Raw genomic sequence first — 14,400 nt, 5'->3', positions numbered from 1 at the left:
TTGCCATCTCCTTTTTTTTTTTTTTTCCGGAGGGCAGTGACACGCTCACAGCCACTGCAGCCTTGACCTGCTAGATTCAGGCAATCTTTCTGCCTCAGTCTTCCAAGTAGCTGGAACTACAGGAGTATGCCACCATGCCCAGCTAATTTTTTTTTAAATTTATTGTTGAGACGAGGTCTCACCAAGTTGCCCAGGCTGGTCACAACCCCTGGACTCAGGCAATCCTCTCACCTCGGCCTCCCATAGTGCTGGGATTATAGGCTTGAGTCACTGTGCCCGGCTATCATCTACTTTTTATAGGCGAGGTTCACATCAAGAAAAGGCTAGGGTGGCACTTTCTGGATCCCTGCAGACCCTGGCCTTTTGCTGGACATCATGCTGCCTCCATTCCAACCCAACACATCTGAAATGGCATCTCTAGATGCTCTTCCCATCATTTTGTCTCTACCCACACCTTATTAAAGCCCCTGCCACATTCACAGGCCACAGAAGGACACACTCCCCCCTGACTTCCTTGGCCTCAGTTCTTTGGCCATGGCAGATTTTGACCCAAGCTAGGCCAATCAAAATATCCCTTCTAGGCATTTGAAGAATCCACTAAAAGACAGAGAAGCGATGGCTTCAGATCCTATGAGGGAGGGCAGGCGAGGGGCAGGGAGGAGGAAGGAACAAGGCAGCCAACCTGAGCAGCCACAATGTGTTGTGAGCAAGCCCCTCTGCAGACAGGCTGGATGGGTGTACAGAGAGGAGTCAAGACAAAAAGCACTGGGGTTGCACTGGGCGCAGTGGCTCACACCTGTAATCCCAGCACTTTAGGAGGTAGAGGCGAGAGGATTGCCTGAGCTCAGGGGTTCGAGACCAGCCTGAGCAACATGGTGAGACCTCTCTACAATAAATAAATAATTAGCCAGGCATGGTGGCGCATGCCTGTGGTTTCAGCTACTCGGAAGGCTGAAGCGGAAGGCTCACCTGAGCCCAGTACGTCAAGGCTGAGGTGGCTGTGAGTGTGCCACTGCACTCCAGTCTGGGTGCCAGAATGAGACTCAAAAAAAAAAACCACACACACACAAAATCTAGAAGCACTAGGGTTGCAGAGAAGAGCCACAGGACATCTCTCCAGGCCTAGTGGCCCAACAGTACTTCTAGTCAGTGGGCTCATGAGAATTCCCTGAAGCCTTTTAGATATAGCCCCTTTGTACTTGCTTCTATTTTTGAGGGCTTTTGTGCCTGACTCCCTGACTAAGGGCCTGGGAGCATCCACCCTGCTTAGCCTTGGGGCTTTTGTCTATGCTCTGACCCCAGGCATCAGTTCAGCAAGTCCTTTCCAAGCACGTACTGCATACCCAACTCCTTTCCAGTGTTCTTTACTGCTGTCTCCTAAATACCAAGGTTCCCCATGGCTCTGTCCTGGCTACTCTTCTCAGTTATGTTCCCCTGCTAGTCATCTCTTCCAGTCCCCTGGCTTCAACACCTTGCCTACCATCTCTATGCTGAAAGCCCCCAACTCTCTCTCCTTAGCCCCAGCCTCTTCCCTTGAGATTTAGAAGTCCACCCGAGTATCCCACAGGCCCCTGAATGCTACATGAGCAAAACTAAGCTCGCCATCTTGCCCTAAGCATGTTCCTCCCCTCAGGGGTTCTCCTCAGCCAGTGTCATCCTATCTTCTGGGTTACCCAAGTCATACACCTAGTAGTGACTTAGGGCTCTCTCCTCCTTGCTGTTCACCTCCGACACTCACAGTTCCCAACAGACTTCTAGTATTCAAATACTATTATCTGATTCAGCAAAGAAATCCCTGGTATCATTGAGGAGTGAAGTTCTGACACATGTATGCTGAAGCTGAGAGAGGTTTCACTTCAATGAATATAATTTGTACTAAGGTAAGAAATCGTTTTAATGGTAGATTCCATATCAGATTTAAAGATAATACACTTATGGGGAAAGAGATAGCAGACTAGGATATGACTCCATTTGTCAAATCAGGGCTGAACTGCAACCACAGATTGACAAGAGATACAAGAGGTCAGCAAAAATCAGCAAACATATCCTATGGGCGTCAACTGGCTATATGGAGTTTACAATACAGAGTATTGTATATATTTTATTATAATTATAAATGACGTGCTACACTTACACGTGTATAATAACTTACACACGTATTGTTCTGGAAAGCTGGTTGTTAAACATTTACCAGCACACCACCAGATCTAGCAATGTGTTCCCATAGTCACACATTTTTGTAAAATTAGAAGCAATATGACATTTCTGTGTCCTTTTTCTGGAAAAGGGTTTTATTAAGGGTACAGAAGATTCCGCCACACAAAATCTGGACCAGCCCGCAGAGAAAGCTCTTTGTCAACGGAAACACTCGGCAAAGTGGTGACAATGGATATGATCTGACTGGTGGTGGAGGCAGACTTGAGGCAGAAGAGGAAGAACAAGAGTCTGGACGTGGAGAGACAAGAAAAAGGGAGAAACTGAAACCTGGAAAGCCACCTAAGAGGCCAGTGGTTACGCTTACAAAGGAAGTAAGAAGGGCTTTTGCTGAGAGGAGAGTGTGAAGAGGAAGCCCACTGGGAGAGGGGCAGACTGCAGGTCCCTCCCAGGTTCCCACTCACCTTCTCATAGTATCGGATCTCGTACTCAGTGCCATTGGCCCCAGGGGCTCCAGCAGGGATGGGTTCCCGCCATGACAAGGACACGCTCTGGGGCTCCACTCGGTCCCTGTGGATCTCATCTTCCTCCCAGGGTGCTGAAAGTAAGTAATGTAGGATTCTCCACCCGGACCCATTGCAGGGCAGGGATGGGGGCTCGGAGGGGGCTAGAGGTAGAGCTAGGGCCTGGGGGCGTGGCCTAATGGGCTGTGGAATGGGGCTAGAGGCCTGGGGGCATGGCCAAAGAGGCAGGGTCTTTGGGAAATCAGAGGGAAGCAGAGGACCCTCTATCTTCAACAGCTCTCTCCTTCATTGTCTCCTAGGGGGAAAAGCACCAGGCTTCCTGCTGCTTGCCTGCCTCCGCCCTCACCCCAACTTTCCTCATGGTTATTGGCTCTTTCTGCACTTGCTGTTGCTTGGAGACATAAGAGGGCATTTAAAGGCAGGGAGACTTGCCACTTAACTATTCTAAAGGTCTGGTCAGGAAGTAATACACTCAACAAACTAGAAATAAGAGGAAATTACCCAACATATTAAAGGTCATATATGAAAAGCTCACAGTGAACATTATACTCAGTGGTGAAAGACTGGAAGATTTCCTGCTAACAGCAGGAACAAGGCAAGGATGCCCATTCATACCACTCATATGCATCATAATACTCAAAGAACTAGCCAGAGCAATTAGGAAAAAAAAAAAAAAAGAACTAATACTGAAAGTTTTAGCCAGAGCAATTAGACAAGATAAAGAAATAATACTGGAGGTTCTAGCCAGAGCAATGAGACAAGAAAAATAAATAATGCTAGAAGTTCTAGCCAAAGCAATTAGGCAAGAAAAAAAAAATTGGAAAGGAAGAAGCAAGTGTATCTCTGTTTGCAGATGACATAAGCCTATATATAGAAAACCCTAAAGGTTCAGCAACAACAAAAAATCTTTTAGAATTAACAAATACAGCAATTGTAGAATACAAAACTAATGCACAAAAGTCAGTTGTGTTTCTATACCTTAACAAGGAACAATTCAAAAGGAAAATTGAGAAAAATTATCTCATTTATAATAGCATCAAAAATAAAAAAATACTTTGAAATAAACTTCACAAAAGAGACAAAGACTTGTACACAGAAAACTATAAAACATTGCTGAAAAAATAAAGAAGATATAAATAAATGGAAAGGTATCCTGTGTTCATGGCATAGAACACTTAATATTGTTAAAATGTCTGTATTACCAAAAGCGATCCACAGATCCAATGTAATCCCTATCACAATTCCAGTGGCTTTTTTTTTCTTTTTTTTTTTTTTTTTTGAGCCAGGGTCTCACTCTGTCACCCAGACTGGAATGCAGTGGCATGATCACAGCTACTGTAGCCTCGACCTGCTGGGCTTAGGCAATCCTTCCACTTCAGTCTTCCAAGCAGCTGGGACTAAAGGTACATGCCACATGCCTGGCTAATATTTTTGTTTATTTATTGTAGACACAAAGTCTTGCTATGTAGCCCAGGCTGGTCTCGAATGCCTGAGCTCAGGCAATCTTCTTGCTTCGGCCTCCCAAAGTGCTGGGATTACAGGCATGAGCCACCATGCCCAGCAACAACTCAATTTAAAATGGGCAAAAGATACAAATAGATGTTTCTCAAAAAAAGATATACAAATGGGCAACAAGCATATGAAAAGATCTTAACATCACTAATTATCAGGGAAATGCAAATAAAAACCACAATGAGATACCACCTCATATCCTTTGATGACCAATACCAAAAAATTACAAATGTTGGCAAGAATGTAGAGAAAATGGAACCCTTGTGCACTATTTGTAGGAATGCAAAATAATGCAGCTGCTACAGAAAACAGTAGGAAGTTTCCTCAAAAAATTAAAAATAGAATTACTGTATGATCTAGCAATTCCACTTCTGGGTATACAAGGGGGAAACAACAACAAAAAAAGGAGTTATCTTTTGGAGTGCTGGCCCCTGTAGTACACTTGGAATCTGTTCCTCCAGATCAAATGGTCAACCAAAGTTTCTATCTGGAAGTTTTGAGAAGGTTATGTCATGATTTGCAGAAGAAGCATCCCAAGGTGTGGCAAACGGGTGACTGGTTCTTCCACCATGACAACGCACCTGCCCACACCACATTGAGTGTTCAGAAGTTTTTGACCAAAGGCAGCATGACCCCCATGCCCTACCCTCCCTACTCACCCCATCTCACCCTGAGTGACTTTTTTTGTTTCCCCAAATGAGAAAGGTCCTCAGAGGGAAACATTCTGCCAATGTGGAAGTAAAATAAAGAACGGTAGAAGCACTAAAAAGCATAAAATTGATGAGTTCAAAAAAAAATTTTTTTTTTGAGTTGGAGTCTCACTCTGTCAGCCAGGCTGGAGTGCAGTGGCACACTCACAGCCACTGCAGCCTCAACCTGCTGGTTTCAGGCAATCTTTCTGCCTTAGCCTTACAAGTAGCTGGAACTAAGGGCATGCACCATCATGCCCGGCTAATTTTTTTATTTACTGTAGAGACAAGGTCTCACCACATTGCCTAGGCTGGTCTTAAACCCCTGGACTCAGGCAATCCTGTCACCTCAGCCTCCCAAAGGATTATAGGCTTGAGCCACCATGCCCGGCCCTAAGACTGTTTTGAGCAGTGTAAAAAGTGTCTTGATAGGTGTATTGCATCAAACAGAGAGTACTTTGAAGGTGACTGAAGTTTAAACATGTAAGAATAAACAATTTTTTAATAAATAAATTCATTTTTTGAGGGTCCCTTCTTGTATAGTCAAAAGAATGGATAACAGATCTTGAGATATTTGCTTACTCATGTTTGTTGCAGCATTGTTCACAATAGCCAAGAAGTAGAAGCAACCTAAATATCCCTTAGTGGATAAATGGATAAAGAAAATGTGGTAGTATACATACAATGGAATAGTATTGAGTCCTTCAAACAAAGGAAATGCTGTAATATGCTATAATATGAATGAATGAATCTTGATGACATTATGCCAAGTGAAATAAGTAGGTGTCACCAAAAGACAAATACTGCATGATTCCACTTATATGAGGCATCTAAAGTAGTAAAACTCTTTGAAACAGAAGGTAGAATGGTGGTGGTTGCCAGGAGAGCTGGGAGGGGTAAAAGTTGTTCAATGGGTATAGAGTTTCAGTTTTTCAAAATGAAGCAGTTCCAGAGGGCCAGGTATGGTGGCTCAAGCCTGTAATCCAAGCACTTAGGGAGGCAGTGGCAAAAGAATTGCTTAAACCCAAGAGTTCAAGAGTTCAAAAGAATTGCTTAAACCCAAGAGTTCAGCCTAGGCAACATAGCAAGCTCTTGTATCTACAAGAAAATTAAAAATTAGCCATGCATGGTGGCGAGCATCTGTAGTCCCAGCTACTTTGTGCCACTGCATGATCATGCCATTGAACTCCAACCTAGGTGACAGAGTAAGTCTCTGACTCAAAAAAAAAAAAAAAGCCAGGTGTGGTGGCTCACACCTGTAATCCCAGCACTTTGGGAGGCAGAGGTGAGAAGATTGCCTGAGCCCACCAGTTTGAGACCAGCCTGGGCAACATGGCAAGACCTTGTCTCTACAATAAATAAAAAAATTAGCTGGGCATGATGGCACACACCTGTGGTTCTAGCTTCTCGGGAGGCTGAGGTGGAAGGATCACCTGAGTCCAGCAGGTCAAGGCCATGGTGGATGTGAGTGTGCCACTGCACTCTAGCCTGGGTGAAACAGTGAGATTCTGACTAAAAAAAAAAAAAAAAGAGTCTGGGCATGGGGGCTCAAGCCTGTAATCCCAGCATTTTGGGAGGCTGAGGCAAGGGAACTGCCTGAGCCCATGGGTTCAAGAACAGCCTGGGCAATTTGGCGAGCCCTCATCTCTACAATAATCAAAAAATTAGCCAGGCATGATAGTGCACGCCTGTAGTTCCGTCTACTTGGAAGGCAAAGGTGGAAGGATTGTCTGGGCCCAGTGGGTAGACACTGGGGTGACCATGAGTGTGCCACTGCACTCCAGCCTAGGTGACAGAGTGAGACTCCAACTCAAAAGAAAAAAAGAAAAGAAAAAAGTTTCCCTTCTGAATCTTGTGGTTATTAGCTGGTTACTGGTCCACAAGTAAGTGATTTCATTCTCTGAGCCTCAGTTTCTTTGTGAGTAAAATAGGAACAATGATGACACCTCCCAGGCTTACTGTGCATATTTCATGAAGTGATGTGTATGAATAGCTGAGCACACCACCTGATGAAAGCACTCACTCAGTACAAGCATTCCAGCAAGAGGAGCCAGCCAGACATGCCTTGTGCTGAGAGGAGATGGGACAAGATGATGATTCAAAACGCCCTCTGGCTTTCACAATGTGGAGGTTCCCAGGGCCTTCCTGGGATTGAGGAGAGTGGATATCAAGCTGCAGGGGGCAAGGAAGTGAAGACAGGACACGGGAGGCTCCATCTCTGACAGTGTGTGGATGTGGCTTCCAGTCTTACATGGTGTTCATCTAGCAGTGCCTGCCCCAAGGCTCTCCCAGATTCCAGTTAAAACACAAAGACACACAAAGAGTTGAAACCCCACAATATTGCCATCAACTAGTCTTGACAGCTGATTGCCAGAGTGGGGGCTGGGGAGTGAAGTGGTACATCTCTACCTATGATCAAGCCAGTGGAACTAGATGACAAAGTGCAACTGTAATGAGCCCCCAGGCTATACTGTGCACAGAGTGCCACTGCCTCCCATTCTAAAAATAACTTGAAAAATCCTTTATTCCTCCCTTCAGTGGCTGACCATTAAAAAAAGCAAGGTCTTTGTCAACTGGACAATGCACAGCCGGCACTCTACTGCAGAGCTGCTTTTGAGGAAAAGTGCTCTCCTCTGTCCTCCAGGAGTGCCTCTCAGCCCAAATTCACTTTGAGATGGCAGCTCCCAGAAAAGACCGGCACGAAGGCGAGAGAAGTGATGAAGCATCCTAGGAGGCGGCACAGTCCCTTGCAGATACAGATGGGGGCAGAGACAGGAAGAGGCTAGGGATGTCATTTTTTCACTGAATTTGTTGAAAGTATCACATGGCCAGGCTAGTGTGGTAGGAGATGGTTCCATTTCCGCCCCGAAGAGATATATTAGATGAAAACCTGATAAATCCTGAGAATGGAGCTAAAAACTGAGACCAAGCACCTGCTCTCCAGCTGTAGATTTGGAATGAGATTCAGCCTGCACCCAAGTGGGGCCAAGTTTGCAGCAGCCAGTATTGGAAGCCTAGTCAACAGCCTTGTCCCTCTTCCCTGCTGGCTGAGCCCGGTTTTTTATTGAGTTGACTATCTCCCTATGGATGACTTGAGTAAATTCTAGTTGTTCTAAGACACTTGTGTGCACTCGTTATCTTTGCCAATCACTGGCTTAGGGCTGGGCTTGTAACCCAGTTCTGAACAATAAAAGGAAGTTTGCTAAGGGGGCAGGGGATTCTGGAAAAAGTGTGTTGCTTTTAAAAAGATGTCTAAAAGGAAGAAACAGTTCTTTTTCTGCCTCTAGATGGTAAGGATGTGATGTCTAAAGCTGCTGCAGCCAACTTGCCATGATGAAGGAACCAGCTGATGTGATAAGAATGGCAGAGTGGAAAGACAGAAAGAACGTGGGTTTTTGAGGACACTTCTGACCTGCTGAATTAACCATGCTCTAACACTAGTCTTATATGAGCTAAGAAGTCATTTCAGTTAAAGTCAGATTGAGATTTATTGTTACTTGTAGCTGAAAGCCTCATAACCAACCCAAAGGATAATTCACACATTTTATTTCTGGCAAACACCAGCTATCTCCTTGTTCAAGAACAAGTGAACAGAAAACACCCGGAAATTGGGTGTATGAAAAAAGATTTCAGAATAATGGAATTATTCTGAAGACTCAGGAGAACAGATCTTGAAAAATGACTGTATATGGTAGTGAAAGGAATAAGTAAGGAGATGCTCTGGCATCTTCAAGAAAAAAGAAAGCATGGCCTCCACCAAATAGATACAGCGGACCATAAGGAGCAAACAGGTGGAGGAGAAAAAGAAACAAGATGAGAAGAGATAAAAATGGAGAAAGTGAGAAAGCTTGTGGGGAAACTAAAAGTGCATCAGAAAAATTGAAATATTTAAAAGAAAATTCACTACAAATACAAGAAATTTTAACAAAATCACAGCAGAATGGGAAACTTAGAACATCAAGTAGAACATAAGAAGGAACGAGAAGAATTGAATAATATACTTGATTATATATACGTATACACACACACAGTCAACTCATGATGGTTAAACTTACATTTTTTACTTTTTGATGTGAAAGCAAAACACCCATTCTGTCTTTCACTTTTAGTATAGTATTCAATAAATTACATGAGAGACTCAACACTGGATTATAAAATAGCCTTTGTGTTACATGATTTTGTCCAACTGTAGGCTATTTAAGTGTATTAAGCATGTTTAAGGTAGAGTAGGATAATCTGTATAATGTTTAGCTGGTTAGGTGCATTAATTGCATTTTCGACTTACAATATTTTCAACTTATGATGGGTTTAATGGAATATAACCCCATCGTAAGTTGAGAAGCATGTGTGTATTAGTGTGTGTGTGTGTGTGTGTGTGTGTGTATGTGTGTGTGTATAAAGAGAGAGGGAGAGAAAGAGAGCTACACTACAAAATAGTGTGCGTTGTTTTAAAGTAGTCATGAAATCATTGAAAAATGCTCACCATATTATACAAAGCTCTGTCTCTAACCATAGAGCAGTAAAACCAGAAACAAAAAGATAAGCAAAATAAAAGCAAGTCATCTGGAAATAAAAACACATCCTCTAAAATAATTTGAGTCAAAACTACACTAGAAGTGAACATGTTAAACTTGGACTAGGCAATGGTTTCTTAGAGATGACACCAAAAGCATAAGCAACCAAAGAAAAACATAGATAAATTAGATGTCATCAAAATTAAAAGCTTTTGTGATTCAAAGGACAATCTCAATAAAGTGAAAGACAACCTGTAGAGTGAGAGAAAACATTTGCAAATCATATATCTGATAAGGCTCCTATGCATTGAATTGTGTCCCCCAAAAAGACATGCTGATGCCCCAGGCCCTGGTACTTCAGAAAGTGACCCTGTTTGGAAATAGGGTTTTGGCAAAGGTAGTCAAGTTAAAATGAGGTCATTAGTGTGGACCCTAATCCCATATGACTGGTGTCCCTATGAGAAGGAAAAAAAAATTTTTTTTTTTGAGTAGGAGTTTCACTCTGTTGCCCAGGCTGGAGGGCAGTGGCACGCTCCCAGCCACCACAGCCTCGACCTGCTGGGCTCAGGCAATCCTTCCGCCTCATCCTTCCAAGTAGCTGGAACTACAGGCGTGCGCCACCACACCCAGATAATTTTTTGATTTATTGCAGAGATGAGGTCTCACCAAGTTGCCCAGGCTGGTCTCAGGCAATCCTCTCACCTCGGCCTCCCAAAGTGTTGGGATTATAGGCATGAGCCACCACGCCCGGCCTGAGAAGGAGAAATTTGATCACAAAGACAGGCATGCATAGAGAGATGATGGGAAGACACACAGGGAGAGGACAGTCATGTGACTGGAGTGATGCATCTAGAAGCCAAGGAACACCAAGGACTGCTGGCAAACACAAGAAGCTGGAGAAGTAAAGAAGGATTTTCCTCTAGAACCATTGGAGAGAACATGGCCCTGCTGACACCTTAATTTTGGACTTTTAAACTCCAAAGCTATGAGACAATGCATTTCTTTTGTTGTGTCACCTTGTGAGAGCAGTCCTAGAAAACTAAAACACAGGTCTATCATCCATTATATTTATTTAAGTTATTAAATATATATTCCAGCCAATGTATCTACAGGAAGTAAACAAAAAAGAGATATATATATACACACACATATATGCATACAAGATATGTGTGTATGTGTGTATGTGTATATATGTGTATGTATATATACATAGTCATGTCTTAAACCTTAATGACAAAAAGAAAACCCAGCACATGAAAAGCTGTTCAACATCATTAGTTATTAGGGAAATGCAAATCGAAACCACAATGAGATACTATTTCACATCCATCAGGATGTCTATTGTCAAAAAGACAAACAATGACAAGTGTTGATGAGCATGTAAAGAAAAAGGAATAACGAAGTATTGAACTCACCTAGAAAAAGACTTCAGAAAAACAAGAGAATGAAGAATCTGGAACCCTTGTACTTTGCTGGTAGGAATGTAAATTGGTACAGTTGTTTTGGAAAAGTTGATAATTCCTCAAAAATATACCACATTTACTGGTCAGGTTACCACAACAAGATATACAGACTGGGTAGCTTTAACAACAAAAATTTATTTTCTCAGCCAGGTGCAATAATCTGGCCTGTAATCTCAACACTTTGGGACACTGAGGCAAGAGGACTGCTCGAGTCCAGGAGTTCGAGATCAGCTTAGGCAACATAATGAGACCTCGTCTCTATAGAAAAATTTTTAAAAATTAGCCAGACGTGGTGGCACATGCCTGTAGTCCCAGCTACTCTGGAGGCTGAGGTGAAAGGATCACCTGAACCCAGGAGATCAGGGCTGCAGTGAACCATGATCGTGCCACTGCACTCCAGGCTGGGTGACAAAGTGAGACCCTGTCTCTTAAAAAAATAAAATAGGTCAAGCACAGTGACTCAAGCCTGTAATTCCAGCATTTTGGGAGGCCAAGATGAGAGGATTGCCTGAGCCCACAGGTTCGAGACCAGGCTGGGCAACTTGGCGAGACCTCATCTCTACAATAAATCAAAAAATTTGCTGGGCATGGTAGCACACGCCTATAGTTCTGGCTACTTGGAAGGCTGAGGCAGAAGGATCACCTGAGCCCAGCAGGTTGACGATGGGGTGGCTGTGAGCATGCTATTGCACTCCAGCTTGGGCAATGGAGTGAGACTCCAACTCAAAAAATAAAATAAAATAAAATAAAAATGACTCAAAAAGAAGTTATGGAAAAGATAGGAAATATCATCAAACTTTCTCTCAAAAAAGGTAGAGTCCAGAAAATTTCCCAGGCAGTTCTTAATGCCTTCAAGGTATATATGTTTGTGCTATTTAAACTGTTTCAGGACAGAGAAAAAGAACAAATGACTCCTGATGCCTTTTCCAAAGCCAGCCCTACCAAAGTGCCAAAACTTGACAAGGAATGTAATAAGAACAGTAATCTGTTGGAAATTTAGATTGAAAATAAACTTAAAATATAAGCAAATGAACTCAGCAAAATATCAAAAGAATAACATACACATATTCCGTAGGGTATAATCCAAGAATGTAGAGTTCACATTGAAAAAAATCCATTAATAGAATGTATCATCTGACAGGTCAAAAGAAAAAAAGTGGTCATCTTGAAAATGCTTAAAAATCAATTTATAAAATTAACATCCATTTCTGATTTTTTAAAAAAACGTTCAGTAAAAAGTGGGAGCATCATATGGCCTAAGAGTTAAAAGCACAGGGCTTTAAGGGCAGACAGACCCAGGTTCAAAGACCGGTATAAGATGAGTATCATTCCATTTCAACGAATTAATGCAGAAAATCATATTGAACAACAGCACTCAATCAGTGAAAGCTTAGTATTTTTCTTAATAAAATGGAAATACTCTTGTATTTTTTTTTGAATTGGAGTCTTACTCTTTGCCCAGGCTAAAGTGCAGTGGCACGCTCACGGCTACCACAGCCTCAACCTGCTGGGCAAGGTGATCCTTCTGCCTTAGCTATCCAAGTACTGGAACTACAGGCTTGCACCACCATGCCCAGCTAATTTTTTTATCTACTGTAGAGATGAGGTCTCACCAAGTTGCCCAGGCTGGTCTCGAACCCCTAAGCTCAGGCAATCCTCTCACCTCAGCCTTCCAAAGTGCTGGGTTTACAGGTATGAGTCACCGTGACTGACCACTTAACATGATTTTTAAATCTATATCAAAATAACAGGATTGTAATATGAAATGCCAGGTAAAAATTTGTATTACATATACAGTCATGCATTGCTAAACGACAGAGAGACATTCTGAGAAATGTGTTGTTAGGTGATTTCACTGTGCGAACATCATAGAGTATACTTACACAAACCTATATGGTGGAGCCCAATACACACCTAGTCCATATGGTACAGTCTATTGCTCCTAGGCAACAAACCTGTAAAGCATGCAACTGTAATGAACACTGTAGGCAATTGTGACATAAATCACTAAATGACAGGAATTTTTCAGCTCCATTACAATCTTGTAGGACCATTGTTATATATGTAGTCCATCATCGACCACAATGTCATTATGCAGCACGTGACTGTATTATACAAAGAGAATCTTATGGTAGTTATGAATATGAATACAGAGATAAAGACAGAAAAATATCTGGAAGTATACTCACCAAGACATTAACAGCTGTTTGTCTGTGTAATAAGATTATGGGGTTTTTTTTTTTTTCTATACCGAATTTTTAAAAATGTAACCACAATAGTGAATATTAAATTACAATAGAGATAGTAAAGAACAGTACTGTTTTTCCAGAAGCCTGGACAAACTGGGAAATCTCCAGAAGGCAGAGGAAATGGATTAAGAGCTAAAAATGATAAAGGAAATGACAAGATTTGAGAATCAGAAAATGGACGTACAACCTAAGGCTTAGAGACAGTCTTAAGAGATATACTGAAGCTACCAGAAATTCTAGTCAAAGCAGTAGCTGAAGAAAAATCTCTAGAAAAAAATAAATAAATAAAAATTGTGCAGATCGAAAGGTTTACTGTGTTCCAGCCAAACTCAATCAAAAGAAATCCTTATTGGTTTAGTTTTTATTTGCATTGGTGGATTAAAAAGAATTATTCTTTCTAATATCTGTGTGTATATACATTTGCCTATATATACCAAGTCACTCACAAAAGAATGAAAATAACCCTAGACTCCGACTTCTCCTCTGCAACACAGCTACAGAAGACGGAGAAGTAGGGTCACAGAGGATATAGAAGTAGGGTCACATACCAATCATAGCTCCTCAGATATGAAAAGACTCGGAAACCACACCGCTCACTTATCTTTCTTGCAAAGGACGCTTGAAGGATTACTTGAAGGTGCACCCCAGATGAGAGGCAAATCAAAAGAAAATGTCAAGGAGGAAGGTGTAGTATAAAAAGGCTGTAGGTCTTCATTTAGTCATCTCATTTCCAGACTCAGGAATGTGTTGGCCGGTGGATCCCGTTGCCCCTACGGTCTGACTCTACGTGTTTCCTTGCCCTTTTCCAGGCCCAGGAACGAGGGGGCCGATGAAGCAGACCCCTTGCAGAGGCTGAGAGGTGGAGGCAGGGGACACACGACAGGACCCTTCTTTCTGAGACAGAAGGGAAGGAAGTGTGATTCTGCTTCCTTCTGCCTTTTTTTAAAAGTGAACAAAAAAAGATTATGAAGCTTTCCACCACCTCTTTTTCTCTGAGAAATTAAAGAGGAGGCCAACTGCAGAGTTGGGTAAGGGACGAAGACTTTCTGCGAGGTGACCAGGGAAGCGCTCACATCCTCTGTGGCCCAGTGGCAAGGAGTCGCCTGCACCCTCAGTCCCTCCGCGGGAACTTGGGGAAGGCGACTGACCATCGGTGGGGGACACCGGGGCCAGGGGCTTTGTGGTCACTTTATCTCCTGGAGAGATGCTGAGGGCTTGCACAGATGGTGATTTATTTGGGGTGGGAGGTGAGGCTCCCAGTGGGACCGACGGGGCGGCCTAGAGGCGAAGGGGGG

General features: G+C 42.8%; 1 protein-coding gene across 1 annotated transcript in view; it reads right to left on the bottom strand.

Moving 5' to 3' along the window:
• Positions 1–14,400, bottom strand: part of EPHA10 (EPH receptor A10) — a 38,355-nt gene that overhangs the window by 14,256 nt on the left and 9,699 nt on the right. The window contains 1 exon segment of the mRNA XM_008061660.2: positions 2,619–2,752. Within this exon segment, the coding sequence (XP_008059851.1) occupies positions 2,619–2,752 (134 nt within the window).

This window comes from Carlito syrichta, unplaced genomic scaffold, assembly GCF_000164805.1.
Source record: "Carlito syrichta isolate Samal-C Ts95f unplaced genomic scaffold, Tarsius_syrichta-2.0.1 Scaffold305386, whole genome shotgun sequence".
NCBI lineage: Eukaryota > Metazoa > Chordata > Mammalia > Primates > Tarsiidae > Carlito > Carlito syrichta.
This window is presented reverse-complemented; position numbering and strand designations above follow the sequence as displayed.